This window comes from Macaca thibetana, chromosome 3 (assembly GCF_024542745.1).
Source record: "Macaca thibetana thibetana isolate TM-01 chromosome 3, ASM2454274v1, whole genome shotgun sequence".
In the NCBI taxonomy this organism is placed as follows: domain Eukaryota; kingdom Metazoa; phylum Chordata; class Mammalia; order Primates; family Cercopithecidae; genus Macaca; species Macaca thibetana.
Genome location: NC_065580.1, coordinates 94,105,839 through 94,127,989, shown reverse-complemented (window position 1 = coordinate 94,127,989; position 22,151 = coordinate 94,105,839). Strand labels below are relative to the sequence as shown.

General features: G+C 39.5%; 1 protein-coding gene and 1 pseudogene across 3 annotated transcripts in view; both read right to left on the bottom strand.

Moving 5' to 3' along the window:
* Positions 1–1,335: 1,335 nt before the first annotated feature.
* Positions 1,336–22,151, bottom strand: part of CCDC126 (coiled-coil domain containing 126) — a 41,122-nt gene continuing 20,306 nt past the window's right edge. For both annotated transcript variants that reach the window (XM_050783150.1, XM_050783149.1), the window contains exon 4: positions 1,336–3,124. In XM_050783150.1, the coding sequence (XP_050639107.1) occupies positions 2,940–3,124 (185 nt within the window). In that variant the 3' untranslated portion in view covers positions 1,336–2,939. The remainder of the gene's footprint in view (positions 3,125–22,151) is intronic.
* Positions 15,292–21,435, bottom strand: LOC126950028 (rRNA-processing protein FCF1 homolog; annotated as a pseudogene). The gene has a single exon (XR_007724030.1). The product of XR_007724030.1 is annotated as an rRNA-processing protein FCF1 homolog (transcript).

The following is a 22,151-nucleotide window of genomic DNA, read 5'->3' as shown; positions in this document are numbered from 1 at the left end:
AGCATGCTTGGTATGTCCTAGGAAGGACAAGTCAGTGTGACTGAACAGGAATTGGGAAGGAGGAGGGTGGTAAGAAATGAGGTCAGGAGGCATCCAGGGGCACATTAGGGCTTTGAAGTCCACAGTGGGAACTTTGGATTTTAAGTAGAAATGGGAAGTCACTAGAGAGTGTGGGGAGGGGAGATCAGATTCACATTTATCTACTAAAATATCAACAGTAGTTATCCCTAGGTAGAAAGATTTCAGACTTTTTCCCATTGTGCTTCTCTATATTCTCATTGTTTCGCCTGGTTTGTTGTTGTTGTTACTGTTTTGAGACAGGATCTTGCTCTGTCGCCCAGGCTGGAGTGCGGTAGTGCAATCATGGCTCACTGCAGCCTCCAGGCTCAAGCAGTCCTCCTCCCTCAGCCCCTGAGTAGCTGTGACTACATGAGCAATACCAGTTCCCTAAACAAAAGTTCTTAAGAATCATTCAGGGCTTTCAATTATGGGAGAAAAATGGTTTCAATTAACTATATATTTTTTGGTCTGTTTCATTACATCATGCTCCCTTTTCAGGTAGGTACTTCTATAAGAGAAAGGGGAAAAAATGGTAACTACATTAATAGCTACTCAGCTCAAAGTGTTTGGTTAAAAACAGAATATTGTTTACATTTAAACCAAAACTGTGTGTGAGAGGCTCCTATGTAAGCTGCTAACACTTTGGGCTTCCAAGGCATAACTAAATGACATGAGACAGATTTCTGTAAATTCAAAATAAGTAATATGGTCAATAAAAAAGCAGACTTGAGTCTCTGCAGTCTATGTAACTCCAGAGTCAAAATCATACGTGTTTCTTGAAAACTAATGAGACCTAAGTTATCTATCATTAACTACCTGAAATAATGTTTAAATTACTTTTTAATTCATATATTTGCTTAAAGTAAACCCAAAGACACCCTGATACAAGTTTGCAAGTTTTTAGTACCTTTAGTGATGCCCTCTGTGCTAATGTCCAAATTAAGATTAACTGAAAATATAAATACTAAGGCTTGACTTCTTAAAAACCAACAGTCTACTGTTGATTTTTAAATGTGGCTGCTACCCATTTCAGATTATCAGTTTACTGTTGATTTTTAAGAAGTCAAGCCTTAGTTCTCCAATCTATCTCTGCACTCAGACTCTCCTACCCTAGGTACCAAATGAGAGGCACTATTGGGTAACCTTCAGTTTTTCTCTTTTGAAAAAGTTATCTGGAATTGAAACAAAACCAAAATTTTCTTAAGATTCCTTTTAACTATTTATCATTTATTAAATGCACAACCAACATTAAAGAAAAAAGCCTGTAATACTTTGTAGGTAGAAATATTTTATTTCATCCCTGAAAAAAACAAAAACAAAAACAAAAATGTCCACATCTAATAGGAGAGACTAAACAATTATTCCAAACTTCTACCTGGCAATGGCATATAATTAATTTCTTCACATAAAGGTAGAGAGTACACAGAAGAGAACAGAGATTTGGAAATCTGTCTTTCATGAAACAATATTTCACATATTTATTTTAATAAAATATTATAATTATTGCTACTACATGTGGTAGCATATTATAATAATGAACAATACAATATCTAAACTAAATTCTATACAGTCTACATCTAGAAGCTAGCTGCACTTAAGCAGTTATTATAGAGAATAAATACTATGAAATATAGGGCACCATGTGGCAATTAGATTTGCTACAAGGGAAATTTAAATAAAAGTATAATTTGTTTTATACCAGAATTACCCAAGATTAGGGTTCCCTGTACTATACACAGCTTTTTTCCTGAAAAGATAGTCAATCTTCATAGTTTATACTTTAAATGTTCTTAATTAAGTGTCCATATATAAAATGAATATCTAATGTATCTGTTATAGAAATTCAAAATTTCATAAAGGATACTCTCATATAATATAATGTTAACATTTTCCAAGCAATTTAATGCAGCACAAAAGTACCTTTATTATATACATCTGGCTAAAGTCCTCAAGAGTTCATCTCCCAAGTCCCTTCCTCCTGGACAAAAGCAAAATTAACCCAAATATGGAAATAATGTGCTTTCCTGATAGCATCACTCAAAGGGTTAAACTTTTAAAAGAACATTCATGTATGTGAAAAATCATGAATAATTTAGTTATTGTTACTCTCATCATAAAAATATCTTTCATTCTTCAAGAATATAAGAAAAATTTAAGTATGAGATTAGAGTTTACAACTATTTTAATGCTGTTATTAAATTGCCCCAATGTTTATGATAGGTAATGGACAGTGGCTGCTACCCATTTCAAGATTATACTCTTATAAGTGTAATTTTTAAAAATAAACAATAATTAACCTTCAGTTATTCTGAAGGATAGTGCAAATGAATACATTCTTTGGGTCATGATTTCAAAACATTACTTCCAACATTATATTTCCTTTCTCTGCTCATAATTGGAATAACAAAATATAGTACTAGAAATAAGCACATTTTCAAATAGCCTTAGTCTAACAGTTACATCAATTGAGAACAAATGACAGAATGATTAAATATTCTCCACTTGCCCAAAAAACATGTTATATACTTAAATAAATATGTTATAGAAATGAATCCATGTTTTTCAGAGTTTTCATTTCAGCTTGATCTCAAACACAAAAGATTTATACAAAACTCACCTACCTGCTTATCACATCAACCAAATTACCAAATTCCCTTTAAGGACATAGTACAGCATTGAACAGACTTGCCTGAAAGCAAACAAATAACTTTAAAATTTTTATGTACAGAATTAGAGTTCCATGAATCCAGCATACTCCTTGAAAATGTGTAGAGCTTTTATTGTAAAGTATTACTCTGTCCTAGCCAGCGATTATAAAGCTTTTCTGCCATAGGATAAAATCCACAGTGGATGGAGCAGCACAAGGTGATTTTCAACTGCTATCTGATACTGCCTGAGACATTCGTTCTTTTATTTGTGGTCACTGGCACCAAATTCCCACTAGTACCATTGGTGGTGTTGGTTGCTGAGCCATTCACAACAATATAGTCAACTTTGTTCTCCAGCTTCACCAATCGTTGCAAAATGTCATCCAGAAGGACAGCAATTGTTCTTTTCAGATCCGCTAGGGGAAAAAATCAGAATAAAATAAACATTAATAGAGCTCTTAATTTTTGTGTTTTTATAGTTTGAAGGAAAGAGGTGGACAACTACTGGGTCATCTAGAGAAAATGTACTAGAGAGAATGCACTCATACTACAAATAAGAAAAGCCTATTTTTTTTTTTAAGACAGTTTCCCTCTGTCGCCCAGGCTGGAGTGCAGTGGCATGATCTCAGCTCACTGCAGCCTGCACCTCCTTGGTTCCAGTGATTCTCCTGCCTCAGCCTCCTGGATAGCTGGGATTACAGGCTCCCGCCACCATGCCTAGCTAAGTTTTGTATTTTTAGTGGAGATGGGGTTTTACCATGTTGGCCAGGCTGCTCTTGAACTCCTGACCTCAGGTGATCTGCACTCCTCAGACTCCCAAAGTGCTAGGATTACAGGTGTGAGCCACTGATCCTGCCCTAATTTTTAAATCAACAGCATCATTTACAAAGAGTTTCCAAAAGGAATTTTGGAGTTGTAAATGTGGGGGAAACTCTCACTTTTCCAGTGCGATATAATAGATTTCAAAGTCTGGTTCAAAATATTAGTCCTGCTGTGAGTAATTCATTTATCTTGAGTTTCTTAAGCAGTTTGTAAAAAATACCACAGACATGTAATCCCAGCATTTTGGGAGGCCGAGGCGGGCGGATCACGAGGTCAAGAGATGGAGACCATCCTGGCTAACATGGTGAAACCCCGTCTCTACTAAAAATATAAAAAATTAGCCAGGCGTGGTCGCACGTGCCTGTGGTCCCAGCTACCTGTGGAGGCTGAGGCAGGAGAATCCCTTGAACCCGGGAGGCAGAGCTTGCAGCGAGCCAAGACTGCGCCACTGCACTCCAGCCTGGGCGACAGAGCGAGACTCCATCTCGAAAATATAAAAATAAAAAATAACACAGACTAAGCCGGTAAAGTAAAAAGCTAGCTAAGTAAGAGAGTCCATGAAATACAGAAATAGAGAACCTCTACAGGGGTGGAGTTGTGGGGGAGCCTAGGGTCCAGCGCAAATGCCAGGAACCTGTTCAGTGCAGTAGGACACTAGCAGTAGTTCTGACTTAAATTTCCCACAGAAAAAAGGTGGGGAAGACTGTATCTTCTAACCTCTTTGTAATGTTATGGAGTTTTAGTAAACTTTACTTGGCAAGAATAAAATTATGAGGCTTTTCTGCCTTAGAATTCTTTTTCTCAGGTTTCCCAAAATCATCTAGCATGTATTAGGTACTCAGTTAGTGACAACGAATACTGTTATTTTTGTTGATCATGTACCAAAAAATCAGCCCATGCCCTAATCCAGGATCACCAGGAGAGAAATCATCTAACAACTGATAAATGTGCTGATGGTTCTATCAGAAAACCACAAGCAACAAAAGAGAAAATAAATTGAACTTCATCGACATTTAAAACTTTTGTGCATAATAGGACATTAATCAAGAAAATGAAAAGACAACCTATAGAAGGGGAAAAAACATTTGCAAACCATATACATGATAAAGATCTACTATCCAGAATATATAAAGATCTCTTACAATTCATGAACAAAAAGATCAATCAAGTTTTAAAATGGGCAAAGAACTTGAATAGACACTCTCAAAAGAAGATATGCAAATGGCCAATAAGTATATGAAAAGATGTTCAATATCACTGGCCACTACGGAAATACAAACCCAAACTCAATGAGATGCCATTTCACACTTACTAGGATAGCTATCACCAAAGAAATGAAAAATAAGTGCTGGCAAGGATGCAGAGAAACTGAAACCCTCACACATTAGTGGTGGGAATATAAAATGGTGCAGCTGCTGTAGAAAATAGTTTGTCAGTTCCTCAAAAACTTAAACATAAAATTGCCATATGACCCAGGAATTCCACTCCTAGGTATATACCCCAAAAAAAGAAATCAAAAGCAAGGACTCAGAGCTCAGAGGGATACTTATACACCAATGTTCATTTCAGGTTTATTCGCAACAGTCAAAAGGTAGAAACAACTCAAGTGTCCATCAACAGATAAACGGATAAACAAAATGTGGTATATATGTAAACACAATGGAATATTATTCAGCCAGAAGAAGGAATGACATTCTGATACATGCTATAACACAGATGAACCTTGAAAACGTTATGGTAAGTGAAATAAGCCAGACACAAAACATCATATATTGTACAATTCCACTTATATAGAATATGTAGAATAGGTATATGTATACAAACAGAAAGTAGACTACAGGTTATCAAGGACCAGGGGAAGGAAGGAATAAAGATTTATTGCTCAGATGTTACAGATTTCTTGTTTGGAGTGGTACAAGTTTTGGAAAGATACAGTAGTGATGGCTGCACAACACTGTGAATATAATGAATATTGATGAACTGTGTATTTTAAAAACAATTTTTTTTTTGAGACAGAGTTAAACTCTTGTTGCCCAGGCTGGAGTGCAATGGCGCGATCTTGGCTCATCACAACCTCCACCTCCCAGGTACAAGTGATTCTCCTGCCTCAGCCTCCTGAGCAGCTGGGATTACAGGCATGTGCCACCATGCCTGGCTAATTCTGTATTATTAGTAGAGGTGGGGTTTCTCCATGTTGGTCAGGCTGGACTCAAACTCCCAACCTCAGGTGAGCCACCCACCTCGGCCTCCCAAAGTGCTGGGATTACAGATGTGAGCCACTGTGCCCCGCCCCTGATTTTTTTTTTTTTTTTTTTTTTTTTTTTTTTGAGACAGAGTCTCACTCTGTCACCCAGGCTGGAGTGCACTGGAGCAATTTTGGATCACTGCAACCTCCACCTCCCAGGTTCAAGTGATTCTCCTGTCTCAGCCTCCTGAGTAGCTGGGATTACAGACGTGCGCCACCATGGCCAGCTAATTTTTGTATTTTTAGTAGAGACAGGGTTTCACCATGTTGGCCAGGCTGGTCTCTGGTCTCAAACTCCTGACTTCAGGTGATCCGCCCGCCTCGGCCTCCCAAAGTGTTGGGATTACAGGCGTGAGCCACTGCAGCCAGCCTTAAAAATTATTTTAATGGCAAATTTTATGTTATCAATATTTTACAACTGTTTAGAAGTGGGAAAAAAAGGTATCAGAAAGGAGTAGTACTACGATAGTGGTTGTGATAGAGGGTGATAAAAAATACTTATCAAAAAATAGAAATTTAATATAAAGTGAGGGGGAAACTATTTGGAGCAAGTCTTATGCTAAAATGAGATTTTCCAAGCAGTGCATCTCTGGCATCATTCATCATGAACACCTCAACATTCTAGTTTAAAGGGAATATACAAGAAAAACACTTACAAAAATCCTTCAGCAAGAAGTACCCAGGAATGAAATATCATGACATATACTTCTTTCAGATGGTACCAAAAAGAAATAAACATAGATATTTGTATATATAAAGAGGATTGGGCACGGTGGCTCACGCCTGTAATCCCAGCACTTTGGGCGGCCGAGGCGGGGTGAATCACCTGAGGTCAGGCATTCAAGACCAGCCTAGACACCATGGTCAACACGGTAAAACCCCATCTCTACTAAAATACAAAAAACTTAGCCCAGGCGTGGTGGCATATGTCTGTAGTCCCAGCTACTCGGGAGGCTGAAGCAGAAGAACTGTGTGAACCCGGGAGGTAGAGGTTGCAGTGAGCTGAGATCACGCCACTGCACTCCAGCCTGGGCGACAGAGCAAGACTCCATCTCAAAGCAGACATTAAAAAAAAAAAAATGTTAGCCAATTGTGAGCTTAGATGAAAGATATATGATGTTTACCATACAATTTTTACATTTCTTCTGTAGAGTTGAAAATTTTCAAAATAAAACATTGGGAGAGGGGACATTTATTTATTAATATCTTTCAATCAAGAGTTGCAATAGTATTTGGTAAACAGGAGATAATAATATTTTTTAAAACTCTTCAGCAGTTAAGACTAAATCATAAATCCTGGATCTCCTTTTCCATGGCAATCACCTCCTTTATAATACTAAAAGAAGTAGCAACCTAAAATGGGCAGGCAGGGGACAGTCTTAACACATTAATGAAATGAAGCTAAAGACCTTGGAGGTTTGACATTAAACTGAGGTGTGAGAATTATAAAGGTACAGTCTAATCACTTATTTCAGTCAGGGTTAGAAACTGGCAATTAAAGAAAAAGTTAGGATAAATGAGAAACAACTATATGATAACTTTACGGTGTTCTAAATTATTATTAAATATAGAACTTTTAAATTTTCTAAAATCGACTGTTATAATATTATTAAAAAAAGAGACGAAGAGGATTATATCTACCTTCCTCCGTGATATAAAATCACTTAGTTGAATTTGGAGTTCTTTCAAATACACCAAACATCTTCCTTTCTCTACATTCACAATACAATTTTATGTTTACATGTCATGAGACGACATCTTTAAGGGAATTATATGCTTGTATTAATATTATATGTGCATCTATAATACTTTCCCCCATAAAGCTCCATCACTGAAGGTGCTAGCAGTAAGAACCCCTTCCCTATCTTAGACCTTGAACCTCTAAAAGCAACTTGGAAATAGAGATCCTGTCATAGCTATCCTTTTAGGGTGCTTCATCACACAGTAGACACTCGACAAATGTTTGAAATGAACATTTGCTGAAGGTCTAATTCACATGTTTGGTAGGTAGCATCATCACTGAGATAGAAATGAGGGATCCAATTTAGAAAATAAACCACTTTAAGGTTACTCTCTTTCTACTTTAACTTCCTTATTCTGGGAGAAGATCAAATAGTTTAAGAAGGGGAAAAAATCACATAACATAAACCTAGCCTGATTATTTCAAAGCACACAAAAATCAAAAGAAGGGTATATGATGCTATTAAATATGCTAAAGATACTAGGTATAAAAAGATTCTAACTATGCTAAACATAATCAGTGATTGTAAGGCACAGCAGGAAGCCACTATCATCCCTTGAACTATGGAACAGAGGGAGAATGCAGTGATTTACCAGAGGCCAAGTCCAAGGTCACCTTGTGGAAAAACAGAACCAAAGCAGGCTGTCTGGCAGAACGTAGCACTACAAAACCATCATGGGCACCGCCAGAGACCCCACCTGAAGCAGAGAGGGAGGGGGAAAAATACCTTCCCTTCTTCCTACTTTCCAAATTCCTTCCATACCTCCCACTGGCTGAACCCAGGCAGAAGCCAGCTGATTTGGGAACCTGGAAAATGCCACCTACTGGAATCACTCACTCTTCCTTGAGAAATAGAACAGAGTAAGGGTAAGGAATAAATCTGAGGGCCACCAGCCACATGATTGGCACAAACATAAGCACACAGGCTCTTGCAGAACCCCTACTTATGTCATATGTCTCTTAATTTGTCTTTTTTTTTTTTTTTTTTTTTTTTTTTTTTTTGAGACAGGGTCTTGCTCTACCGCCCAGCCTGGAGTGCAATAGCACAATCATGGCTCACTACAGCCTTGACCTCCTGGATTCAAGTGATTTCCTCCCACCTCAGCGCCCCCTCCCCACTCCCTGCCGAATAGCTGGGACTACAGGCACACACCACTATGCTGGGTTAATTTTTGTAGAGATAGGGTTTCATCATGTTGCCTGGGCTATTCTCAAACTCCTGGGCTCAAGCAATCCATCCACCTCAGCCTCCCAAAGTGCTGGGACTACAGGCGTGAGCCACCAGGCCTGGCCGTACTTTACCTTTTTATACCTAAATATTGTTTTCTGGTTTGTACTCTTAATGTCAGCTGCCTCAAATCTATTTAGTAGAGAGGCAGGTCTAAATAGATAAACCTGTATGTACACACAAAAGGAATAAAACTGTTGTAAAATGCAAAATGACACAGAAGTGTTTAATATACATTGTACAAGTCAAAAACTTTTCCTTATTAATATTTTTCAAATTAAAATCAATACTTTGCCACCACTAAATATTAGCTTAATGGTGCGAGCAAGAAAATTTAGAAATCACTTCTTTTCTTTTTTCGGATACAGGGTCTCACTCTGTCTCTGCCCAGGCTGGAGTGCTGTGGTGCAATCTCGGCTCATTGCAGCCTCGACCTCTGGGCTCAGGAGGTCCTCCCACCTCAGTCTACCAAGTAGCTGGGATTACAGGTGCCCACCACCACACTCAGCTAATTTTCTGTAGAGACAAGATTTTGCCATGTTGCCAGGCTGGTAAAGAAATCCTGAGCTCAAGTGATCCTCCCTCCTTGGCCTCCCAAAGTGCTAGGATTACAGGCATGAGTCACCACGCCCAGCCAGAAGTCGTTTCTTGGTTATTAAAGTGAGTTACCCAGTGTAAAGTTTTATTATGAAGCTACTAGCAGTAAAGAAAGAATGCTTCCAAAGAAATACAAACTAAATATCATAGCAAAGAGAACACTGTTAGGTAAAAGTGCTTTCAAAGACCTCATTAATTCTATGATTAAGTGTACATTCATTGTTTAATCTTTTGTATTTTTAATATAGCTACCTTCTCCCACTGGGTGCTTAATAAATTATGTCACTCAACAATTACTTTATTACTTCTCTTCTTAAGATTGCAAGGCAGGGCCGGGCACAGTGGCTCATGCCTGTAATCCCAGCACTTTGGGAGGCTAAGGCAGGCAGATCACCTGAGGTTGGGAGTTTGAGATCAGCCTGACCAACATAGAGAAACCCTATCCCTACTAAAAATACAAAATTAGCTGAGTGTGGTGACCCATGCCTGTAATCCCAGCTACTCAGGATGCTAAGGCAGGAGAATCGCTTGAACCCGGGAGGTGGAAGTTGTGGTGAGCCGAGATCGCGCCATTGTACTCCAGCCTGGGCAACAACAGCGAAACTCCGTCTCAAAAAAAAAGATTGCAAGGCAGTTTAGATCACATGAGTGAACTAAGATAAGTTCTCATCAAACATTAAATACAAATACCTTAGTTCCTAAAATAAGCCCAATTTTTCCTAAGAAATGCTAGATAATGGCTTTGCCTAAATGATACAAATCACCATAAAGAGACTATGTTGTTTTGTTTTGTTTTGTTTTTTGAGACGGAGTCTCGCTCTGTCGCCCAGGCTGGAGTGCAGTGGTGGGATCTCAGCTCACTGCAAGCTCCGCCTCCTGGGTTTACGCCATTCTCCTGCCTCAGCCTCCCGAGTAGCTGGGACTACAGGCGCCCGCCACCTCGCCCGGCTAGTTTCTTGTATTTTTTAGTAGAGAAGGGGTTTCACCGTGTTAGCCAGGATGGTCTCGATCTCCTGACCTCGTGATCCGCCCGTCTCGGCCTCCCAAAGTGCTGAGATTACAGGCTTGAGACACCACGCCCGGCCAACAGACCATGCTTTAAATAGCTACATAGAAATCCTATCTAATAGGAATTCTGAGATTGACTTTCCTTTAACATATCTGGAATACAAGGACCACGCATTTTACAGATTTGGCTTCGGGTTTTTTCCTTAATTGTTAAATTAACTTTTTGTTTTGAGATAATTGTAGATTTACAAAGAGTTGTAAGTAATAATGAATACAAAAATTCCAATGCCCCTTGCCTAGTTTTCCTACCATGGTAATATCTTGGAAAACTGTATACACAATCACAACAAGAATGCTGACATTGATAAGAGTTAAGATGCAGAATATTTCTATCACCACTAGGATCCCTATGTTGCCCTTTTACAGTAAAACCCATTTCCCCCCCATTAATCTGTTTATTTGGTATATGGTATTACAATGACTGATCTTCAAATACTGAACAGCTTTGCATCTTTGGATTTGTGGCCGGGCATGGTGGCTCATACCTGTAATCCCAGCACTTTGGAAGGCCAAGGCGGGTGGATCACTTGAGGTAGGGAGTTCAAGACCAGCTTGGCCAACGTGATGAAACCCTGTCTTTACTAAAAATACAAAAATTAGCCAGGCATGGTGGCAGGCACCTGTAATCCAAGCTACTTGGAAGGCTGAGGTGGGAGAATCGCTTGAACCTGGGAGGCAGAGGTTTCAGTGAGCTGAGATCACACCACTGCAGTCCACCCTGGGCAACAGAGTGAAACTCCATCTCAAAAAAAAAAAAAAAAAACTTGGTTTTTAATTCTTTTTATATGCTGCTGAATTGTTTGCTAATATTTTCTTAAGAATGTTCACATCTATATTCGGGGGAATTTTGATTTGTAGTTTTTATTTTTTATGCTGTATTTGCCTACTTGGGTGTAAAGATAAACTAGCTTTATAAAATGAAGTAGGAATTGCTCCTCCTTCTATTTTCTGGAAAAGACTGCATAAAATTATGCTAATTCTTCTTTAAACTGCAGAGAGAATTCTCCAGCAAAACCATCTGAGCCTAGAGATTTTTTTCTGGTGTGGGGGGGAACTTTTAAATTATAAATTTTCTTTTTTTTTTTTGAGATAGGGTCTTCCTCTGTCACCCAGGCTGGAGTGCAGTGGCTCCATCTCTGCTCACTGCAACCTCTGCCTCTCAGGTTCAAGCAATTATCCTGCCTCAGCCTCCTGAGTAGCTGGGATTACAGGTGTGCGACACAACACTCGACTAATTTTTTTTGTTTTTAGTAGAGATGGGGTTTCGGCATGTTGGTAAAGCTGGTCTTGAACTCCTGACCTCACGATCCACCTCGGCCTCCCAAAGTGCTGGGATTACAGGCGTGAGCCACCGTGCCTGGCCAAATTTCCTTAATAGTTATAGGGCTATTCAAATTATCTATTTCATATTGGGTGGATTGTAGCAATTTGTTTTTTGAGAAACTGATCCATTTCATCCAAGTTATCAAATTTATGTGCATATAGCTGTTCAGTCTTCCCTTATTATCCTTTTGGTATCTGTAGGATCTGCCGTGATATTCATTTTTTCATTCCTGATGTTGGCAATTTATGTCTTTTTTCTTTTTCAGTCTTATGAGAAGTTTGTCCTTTTTTTTTTTTTTTTTTGACCCTATTAAAAGGACAAGCTCTTTGTTTCATTGATTTTCTCTACTGTTTTTCTGTTTTCAGCTTCATTGATTTCTGCTTTTATCTTCACCATTTCCTTTTTTCTGCTTGCTTTGGATTTAGTTTGCTTTTCTTTTTCTAGGTTCTCTAATAGCTTAGATTATGGATTTGAGACTTTTCCTCTTTTCTGATTTATGCACTTAGTGCATAAATCTAAATTTCCCTCTCAGCACTGCTTTAGCTGTGTCCCACAATTTTTTATGTTGCATTTTCATTTGTATTCATTTCCCGTGAGATTTCCTCTTTGACTCATTATTCAGAAGTATGTTGTCCAGTTTCCAACTATTAGAGATTTTCCTATTATCTTTCCATTATTGATTTCTACACTGTGGTCAGGGAACATACTCAGTATGACTTCAATTCTTTTAAGTTTGTGAGGCTTGTTTTATGGCCCAGAACAAGGTCTACTTTGGTAAATATTCTATGGACTTTTTTTTTTTTTTTTTGAGATAGGGTCTTGCTCTGTCACCTAGGCTGGAATGCAGCAGCATGCTCATGGCTCATTGCAGCCTCAACCTCCTGGGCTCAAGGGATCCTCCCACCTCAGTCTCCCTAGTTAAGAGCTCCTGTTCTCAAGCAATCTGCCCACCTTGGCCTCCCAAAGTGCTAGGGTTACAGGTGTGAGCCACCACACCCAGCCTTCACGGACAATTGACTGATTGATTGACTGATTGACTGATTAACTGAAACAGTCTCACTCTGTCACCCAGGCTGGAATGCAGTGGCACAATCTCAGCTCACTGCAACCTCTGCCCCCCAGTTCAAGCAATTCTCATACCTCAGCTTCCTGAGTAGCTGGGATTACAGGCGTGCGCAACCACAACCAGCTAATTTTTGTATTTTTAGTAGAGATGGGGTTTCACCTTTTTGCCAGGCTGGTCTTGACCTCCTGACTCCAAATGATCTGCCTGCCTCGGCCTCCCAAAGTGCTGGGATTACAGGAGTAAGTCACCACGCCCTGCCTCCATGGACTCTTGAAAAACGTGTATTCCACCATTGTTGGAATGTCAAATATACGTAAGTTGGATAAATAGAGCATTCTACATAAGTCAATATGTAAACTTTTTATGTACAAATTTTAAAACTTGTCTTTCTCTCATAGGTAAAGGCTGGTTGCTGGTCACTTTCCTTTTTTTTTTTTTTTTTTTTTCCAAATTTTAATTACTACGTTATCTTGGCATGAAGTTCTTAGCATGGTTTTATCCTACTTGGGGTTTGCTCAGCTTCTTAAATCTGAGGACTCTGTCTTTTGCCAAATATGGAAATTTTACAGCCAGTATTTCTTCGATTGCTTTTCCAGCTCTGCTCTCATTCTCCTCTCCTGAAATTCTAATGACACAAATGTTAGATTTTTAGTTATGGTCCCACAGGTTCTGGAAGCTCTATTCTTTTTATTCATTTTTGTCTGTTTTTCTCCCTGTTATTTGGATAGGGTAATTACATTGTTCTATCTTCCAGTTAACTGATTCTTTCCTCTGTCCCCTCCATTCTGTTGTTGAGTCCATTTGCTGAACTTGTTACTTTAATTATATTTTTCACTTCTAATATTTCCATTTGGTTTTTGTTTATATGTTCTATTTTTCTCCTGAGACTATTTTTTTTGAAGGTGTCTTTTTCATTTGCTTCATATTCATTAAATGCTTATTGAAGAAATTTTATCATAGCAGCTTTAAAATCTTTTTCAGATAATTCTAATATGTCCTTGTCTTAGCCTATTCAGGTTGCCATCACAAAACACCATAGACTAGGTAATTAATAGAAATTGATTTCTCACAGTTCTGGAGGCTGGAAAGTACACTATCAAGGGGCCGGCAGATTTGGTATCTGCTGAGGGTCTGTTCCTCACAGATGGTGTCTTCTAGGTGTCCTGACGTGACAGAGGGGTGGAAGAGACAAGGCAGCTCTCTGAAGCCTCTGTTTAAAGGGCATTAATCCCATTCACAAGGGTAGAGTCCTCATGACATGATCATCTCCCAAAGACTCCACCTTCTAATTCCAACAGATTAGGTTTCAATATAGGAATTTTGGAGGGACACATACACTCAAACCATAGCAGTCACTGTCATTTTTCAATCAGTCTGAGATCTTCCTTGTTCTTAGTATAAGTGATTTGTGTTTGAAATTTGGACATTTTCATATTATGAGACTCTGGATCTTATTTAAACCTCCTGTTTTAGGTGGTTTTCTCTAACACCACTCTGGCGGGGGAGGGGTGCCACCTTGTTACTGCCAGGCAGAGGCAGAAGTCCAGGTGCCCCATTCAGCTTCCATGATACTCAAGGGTGGTGGGCTCCTCATTCCTGCTGGGTGGAGATGGGAGTTCCAGGTCCCCATGTATTCTCCACTGACAGTGTGGTGGGGATGGCCTCATACTCACTGGGGACAATGAGGGTCCTGACTCTCTGCAGGCTTCCCCCGACATCATACCAGAGGGAAGAGAGATGAACAGTTCATTACTGCCATGTGGAGGTAAAGTCCTGGTTCTCCATGTGGTCTCCACTGGTCCCATGAGTACAGTGGGGACAGTTCTCACTCCTGGCTGGCAGGGGTGACATTTCCGGCACCTACTGCCTTCTCTAACACCTCCATGGCAGGAATGTTGTATGCCTCACCGTAGCCCCGCAAGGATAAAAGTCTAGGCTTACCACTTGGCCCTTGATCAGGTAGCTGGTAGTGTAGCAACAGTTTTTTTCTGTGATGTTTGGCTAGAGGAGAGCTGTTATTGTCTACAAGTTTTCTGACTTGCTAGGCTGCCTTTTCTTGGCTAGAGAGAACAGGCTTTTGTTGGGCCTTTTTCTGTCTTTGCCTGTTGGCAGTTATCAAGGTTGCTGACTTCTTTAGCTTCAACTGTGAAATACACACAGGGAACATACCACTGTGTCATTCCTGGTCTCCTGAGGTCCCTAGACTGTCTGCCTTTTTCTCCTCCAGAGTCTTATATAAAATGTCCAAGGCTTTTAGTTGCATTTGGAAGGAAAGAACAGGGGAGAGATGGATAACATAGATGAGGATGGATCTCCATTTTCCCAGACGTCCCTGGTGTAAGAAATTTTTAAAACTGGTTTTCTTCAAACTATAAAAAATAATCTTCAATAGCCTGCTTCTGAAAATGCTTATAACACTGTTTTACATTCATTACTTATATAATAAAGTATATATTTTTTAAATGAATTAAATAAATTTTAATCTTGGTCATTTTACTAAGGAAAATTTTTGCTGGGTTTGTGTGCAAGAGCAATTTTTAAACTATTATTTTCTGAAGAACATTTAAATAGTAACATTAAATTATTCTCCGGGCCGGGAATGGTAGCTCACACCTGTAATCCCAGAACTTTGGGAGTCCGAAGCAGGACTGCTTGAGCCCAGGAGGTTGAGTTCAGCCTGGGCAACAGAGCAAGACCCCATCTCTTAAAAAAAAAACAACTGACTGTGTGTTGTGGTGCACACCTGTATTCCTGGCTTCTAGGGAGGCTGAAGCAGGAGGATCACTTGAGCCCAGGAGGTTGAGGCTACAGTGAGCCATGATCGTGCCACTGCACTCCAGCCTGTGTGACAGAGCAAGACCTTATCAAAAATTATTCTCCTAAAATATTTGTAGAGTCTTTTTTTTTTTTTCTGAGACAGAGTCTCACTCTGTCACCAAGGCTGGAGTGCAGTGGTGCAATCTCAGCTCACTGTAACCTCCACCTCCTGGGTTCAAGCAATTCTTGTGCTTCAGCCTCCCAAGTAGCTGGGACTACAGGTGCCTGCTGCCTACCTCAAGTGATCCACCCACCCGGGCCTCCTAAAGTGCTGGGATTACAGGTGAGCCACTGCAACTGGCCTTTTTTTTTTTAGAGCCAGGGTCTTACTATGTTGCCCAAGTTGGTCTCGAACTCCTGGCCTCAAGCGATCCTCCTGCCTCAGTCCCCCAGAGTGGTGGGATTACTGGCGTGGACCACTGCACCTGGCTGGCATCTATTTTTTAAAGTGTTCAGCTACACTGATAAAGAGGAAAGCCAAAACCCTTAAAAGAAAGCAAGGTCAGTCGGAAAATCTGATGTGGTTAAGGACTGGTGTTGCTGGAGATTCAGAACCAGGTGTAGGAAACCATGCACCAACTGCAAGGTGTTCCAGAGCAGTCAGTGTGAAGCTGGAGCAAGTATTCCCAATTCACTGTTCTAGGCAAATCACAGAATCCAACAGAGAGAATATTACATAGGAAGAAAACAAAATTCCATCACAGAGGACTAAGAATGTGGAGGAAAAGATATAAGGTAGATGGAAATGATTATAGATTAAAGAGAAAGCACACGTTACTGTTCAAAATGTACAGGTCATTATAAAGTTGAATTAATCTGTCCATAGCCTTCAAAATAGTAACAATTTATTGTAGACTAGCATTTTTTAAAAATATTAGCTAATGCAGAAACAGAAAACAAAATACTGCATGTTCTCACTTCTAAGTGGGAGCTAAATGATAAGAACTTATGAACACAAAGAAGTAAACAACAGACACTGGGTCTACTTGAGTGGAGAGGGTGGGAGGAGGGAGAGGAGCAGAAAAGATAACTATTGGGTACCGAGCTCGGTACCTGGATGATATAATAATATGTACAATGAATGCCCATGACACATGTTTATCTATGTAACAAACCTTCACATGTGCCCCCAAACCTAAAATAAATATTTTTTAATTTCCATTAAAAAATATATTAGCTTATGTTTATTTTACCAACTAGAAAAAATAGGATAAACAGCTCAAAAGAGGTCCATTCAATAAATAATTTTGATTGACTAGCTTTTTTGTATACTAATGAAAGGCTATGGATAAATGGTTTCTATAGATAGCTAAAGGTTTAAGTTATTGTAGAATTCTAATCTTATTATAACTTATACTCCCATTTCAAATTAATGGAGCCAAGGAAAAAATTCAGATAATGAAACTAGAATAACTGGCTAACCCAGCTGGAGAAAAGAACCTGCATCTTACTGCTTACATCAGAAGTCCCAACTGTATTACAAATATAGATGTAAAACAAACAAAAACAACTAAAAGCATAATACATCAGAATGTAAGTTATGGAGAAAAACATTTTCAACACAAAACTAAATCATAAAAATGATATTTTACTACATAAAATTTAAAAACAGCATACCCAGTTATTAGGCAACTGAAAATCAGAAGAAAAACATCTGTAACACATGACAGCATTAGCATCTTTATAATCAGTCAAATAAGAAATAAGCAAATTTCCCAGCAGAAAAATTGTCAAGTGACTCAAATAATTCGCATTCTCATATGTACAAGAAATATAAATAGCCAACAAACATTTTAAAAAATCTTTTAACCTCCCTGAAAGCAAATAAATCCAAAAGCAAACAATTAAATGTCATTTAAAATTAAATAGAATTGGTAAAGTCTGCATATAAATGGTCATCTTCCCACTGGTGGGAAAGTGGTATAGTAAGAATGTAAATTGATAGAACCATTCTGGAGGGCAATCTGACAAATGTCTATTAAATTTAACATGTGCACATCCTTGACCCCAAAATTCCATAATTAGGTAATCTATTCTTAAACATTCACACAAATGTGAAATACATATACACACTCACACATATATTTCATACACACAAATACACCACAGCACTAAATAAAACACACAAAAAAGGTTAGCACCAAATTATTCATCATTAAAGAAGTGAAAGAAAGACATTTATAAAATGAGGTAATAGGCCAGGCATAGTGGCTCACATCTGTACTCCCAGCACTTTGGGAAGCCATGGTGGGAGGATCGCTTGATTCCAGAAGTTTGAGACTATGCTGGGCAACACAGTGAGATCCTGACTCAACAACAACAACAACAAATTAGCCCGGCAGGGTGGCACACACCTGTAGTCTACTTGGGTGGCTAAGGTGGATCACTTGACCCCAGGAATTTGAGGTTATACTGAGCTATGATCACACCACTATACTCCTGCCTGGGCAAGAGTGTGAGATCCTGTCTCAAAAAATAAAATGAAATGAAATAATATTAAGTCGTTAAAAAGGATAAAATAGACCTATGTGTATAAAATGGAAGTATATTTACAGTAAATTAGTGAAAATAAGTAAGTTGCAAAACCAACATGTACAGTACAATGCCATTTTTGTTCAAAATAAAGCAATGTGTTGGAATATGCGTGCATATGTACCACAGGTTGGCAAACTACAGCTGAATGGCCACTTATCTCTGAAAATAAAGTTTTATTAGGAAATAGACATGCTCGTTTATTATAACAGACATCATATACAACCCACAAAACTGAAAATAGTTATGACATAGCCCTTTAAGAAAATACATAGCCAAATGTTGATATATACCAAATTAACTGAAATTACCTCTTCTCTACTCTTGTTTCTTTATGTTATCTATTTCTGTAATATCTGGCTGGCTATAGTGGCTCACGCCTGTAACCCCAGCACTTTGAGAGGCTGAGGTGGGAGGATGACATGAGGCCAGGAGTCTGAGACCAGACTAACCGTCATTACTTCAGGAAAATCAACATAAAGGGAAAAAGGAAAAATATGTGTCCAGGGCATTCCCAGGTAAAGATGGTAAAGTGAACACAGGCATTTAGCCTAAGGTGACTCCAAGTACCCCACAAAAACAGTAAAGTGTTTTTCTCTTTTTAAGCACAAATCCTCAAGGCTAAAGATAACAAACAAGAAAGGAAACCACAGTAACAAAACTCCAGAGCTGAATGGTAACTGACTTAGCAGACCTGAAAAGGCTAAATCTTTAATGAGAAGTAAGAAAAGCCAAGAAGCAATCCTGTTTTCTCCATAGAATTCTACCCTGAAAGGTCCCAGAAATTTTACACCATGTACTACTGAAAACAAAGGTAAAGAAAGGACTAAAAACCTAGATGGACTAGGAACAAAGTTCTGGGATATATGTGCAGGATGTGCAGGGGTTTTTTATTCCTAAAAAGATGCAACAAAAATTTTTTGTTGTAAATTGACAATTTATACTTGTATAAATTTATGGGTTACAAAGTGATGTCATAAATTGTGGATACAATATGTAATAATTAAATCAAGCTAGTTAACATATCCAATACTTCAAATATATTTATGTGATAAGAACATCAATTTTGAAATCCATAATACCCAATTATTAAGTGTATGCACCATACTGTACAACAGAACTCAAAAAAGTATAAAACATATTCTTCCTGTCTGAGATTTTGAACCCTTTGACCATCATTTTTTTTTTTTTTTTTTTTGAGACAGTCTCACTCTGTCACCCAGGCTGGAATGCAGTGGCACAACTTCGGCCCACCGCAACCTCTGCCTCCTGGGTTCAAGTGACTCTCCTGCCTCAGCCTCCACAGCAGCAGAGACTATAGGCAAGCAACGCCATACCCGGCCAACTTTCTTTGTATTCTTAGTAGAGATGGGGTTTCGCCATGTTGTCGTGGCTGGTCGCAAACTCCTGACCTCAGGTGATCCACCCACCTTGGCCTCTCAAAGTGCTGTACCACAGGCATGAGCCACCATGCCTGGCCTAAAATTTTTATGAGACAAAATATCAATTTCAAAACAGCATCAAAAAGTGAGCAGGCCAGGCACAGTGGCTCACACCTGCAATCCCAGCACCTTGGGAGGCCAAGGCACATTTTTCTGTACTAAAAATACAGAAGTTTTTATCTCTACTAAAAACACCAAAAAAAAAAAAAACAAAATCAGCTGGGCATAGTGGCACAAGCCTGCAATCCCAGCCACTTGGGAGGCTGAGGCAGAAGAACTGCCTGAACCTGGGAGGCAGAGGCTGCAGTGAGCTGAGAATGTGCCACTGCACTCCAGCCTGGACAACAAGAGCAAAACTTCATCTCAAAAAAAAAAAAAAAAGAGTTGAGCATATGTAACCTTCCTCAGCTCACAGTAGAGCAAATAGGTCAACAGAATAATAATTCATGCTATTGCATGTGTAATGAACTGGCAACAAGAAAACATTGGTTGCAGAAAGGCAGAGGAACTGTGTCTTGTAAGATTTAGAATGGAGGGGCTTCAAAATCATCTGGCAACCATTCAATGTTGTATCTACGGTTAAAATGTACATGATAGGAACTCCAGGAATCTTAAGGGTCAACTGTGGCCACAATGTAACACTTATGCTGAGCTACTCTCTGTACTAAGCAGTCATTTGCATAGGTTCCTTTGTGTGTACACAGTTCAAATGTTGGATCCTTGGCAATCCTTAGAGCCACTCAATACTTCTGCCCCAATTTCTCAATTTCAGCCATTACACAATCAGTTATACAAGGGATACACTTGGCATACAGACAGTCCATCGCTGACTGCACTAAATCCAGTTTCGCTTTTAAGGAAAAGTTGATAAAGTTGGTATCAATGAGGATGTAGTAAGGTGGGCCCAGCTGTGTATTACATTGGAAAAATAAGCAGGAAGGGTGTTGGGGAACTTCTCTTTCCTTTAATGTGCTGGGATCCTTCTTTTCTTTCTTTTTAGGTTTTAATCTACCCTTTCCTTTAAGCCTCTGATCTCTGAGTCTAAGCATGCACTTCATGGTTGCATACTTCCTTGTTTTCTTTTGCTTCCCCATGGTCACACCACACTCCTGTTTCTTCGGATGTGCAGGTTTGTTACATAGGTAAACGTGCACAATGGTGATTTGCTGCACCTATCAACCCATCACCTCCGTAGGTATTAAGCCCAACATGCATTAGCTATTTTCTATGAAGCAATTTCATCCTTAAATTCTGTGCACCACTCCAAAACCTCCCCCACTGCAGGAGATCTGAGACGTATTTTCTTAAGGGGATAGAGCAGTTGAGGGCCTGGGTTTACACTGGAAACTGGAAGAGTAAATAAAAGTAGTGAGTGCTGAGATCACTCTTCCTTGCCCAGCCTTTTTCTCTCACTCAGATCCCAGAACACTTACAGGCCTATACTCTCCAGCAACAGATAGGAAGTGCTTCTCCAGGGTATCTGACCAGCACAACAGGAGAGACCTAAATATACTGATATCAGAGAGCATCTCAAAGGAATAAAATACATTGATACCATGTAATAAAAAATTTAGGCCAAGCACGGTGGCTCACCCCTGTAATCCCAACACTCTGGGAGGCGGAGGCAGGTAGATCACATGAGGTCAGGAGTTCAAGGCCAACCTGACCTTGAATATGGTGAAACCTCATCTCTACTAAAAAACATAAAAATTAGCCAGGCGCAGTGGTGCATGCCTATAGTCCCAGCTTCTCGGGAGGCTGAGGTAGGAGAGTCACTTGAATCCAGGAGGTGGATGTTGCAGTGAGCCAAGACTGCACCACTGCACTCCAGCCTGGGCAACAGAGCAATTCTCTGTCTCAAATTTAAAAAAAAAAAAAAAAAAAAAAAAAAAAAAAAAATTTAGCTGATCTTTTGTCTCCAGTTCTTGGGAGGTAGCCACTAAGTGCCTGGAATTTCCTGAGTGACGAATGTCTTTGTTAGTCATGGTAGGCCCCTGGGACCACATCTGTTAGTTTACCTTAAGGAGGCAACTCAGAGTGGGGCCCGAGATATTTTATGCTAATGGGATGACTCAGAATCGGGGGTTGGGGAGCTGGCCATATCAGAAAGGACGACCATTTGATTAGAGAGTTGGGGATTTTCAGCTGATTTCCAGGGAGGGGAGGAAGGGTGGAGATTAAGTTCAACCACATAGGCAATAATTCAATCATGCCTACATAATGAGACCCCAATAAAACTGTACTTTGGAGTTCAGGTGAGCTTTCCTAGTGGGCAATATTCTGCATATTATCACACATTGATGTGTGTTGGATATGCCAGGAAGGTAATGTGTCCTGGTTCTATGAAGAGAGGATAACAGAAACTGCATCTTGTACCCTCCCAGACTTTGTCCTATGCGTATCTCCCTTTGGCTGGCTCTAGTATCTATCCTTCTTCTATAGTAAAACTGTAATAGTAAGTATACTTGGCTCTGTATCTGTAGGGAATTGGTTCTAGGACCCACCATGGATACCAAAATCCATGGATGCTGATGTCCCTTAGACCTCTGTATCTGTGGGTT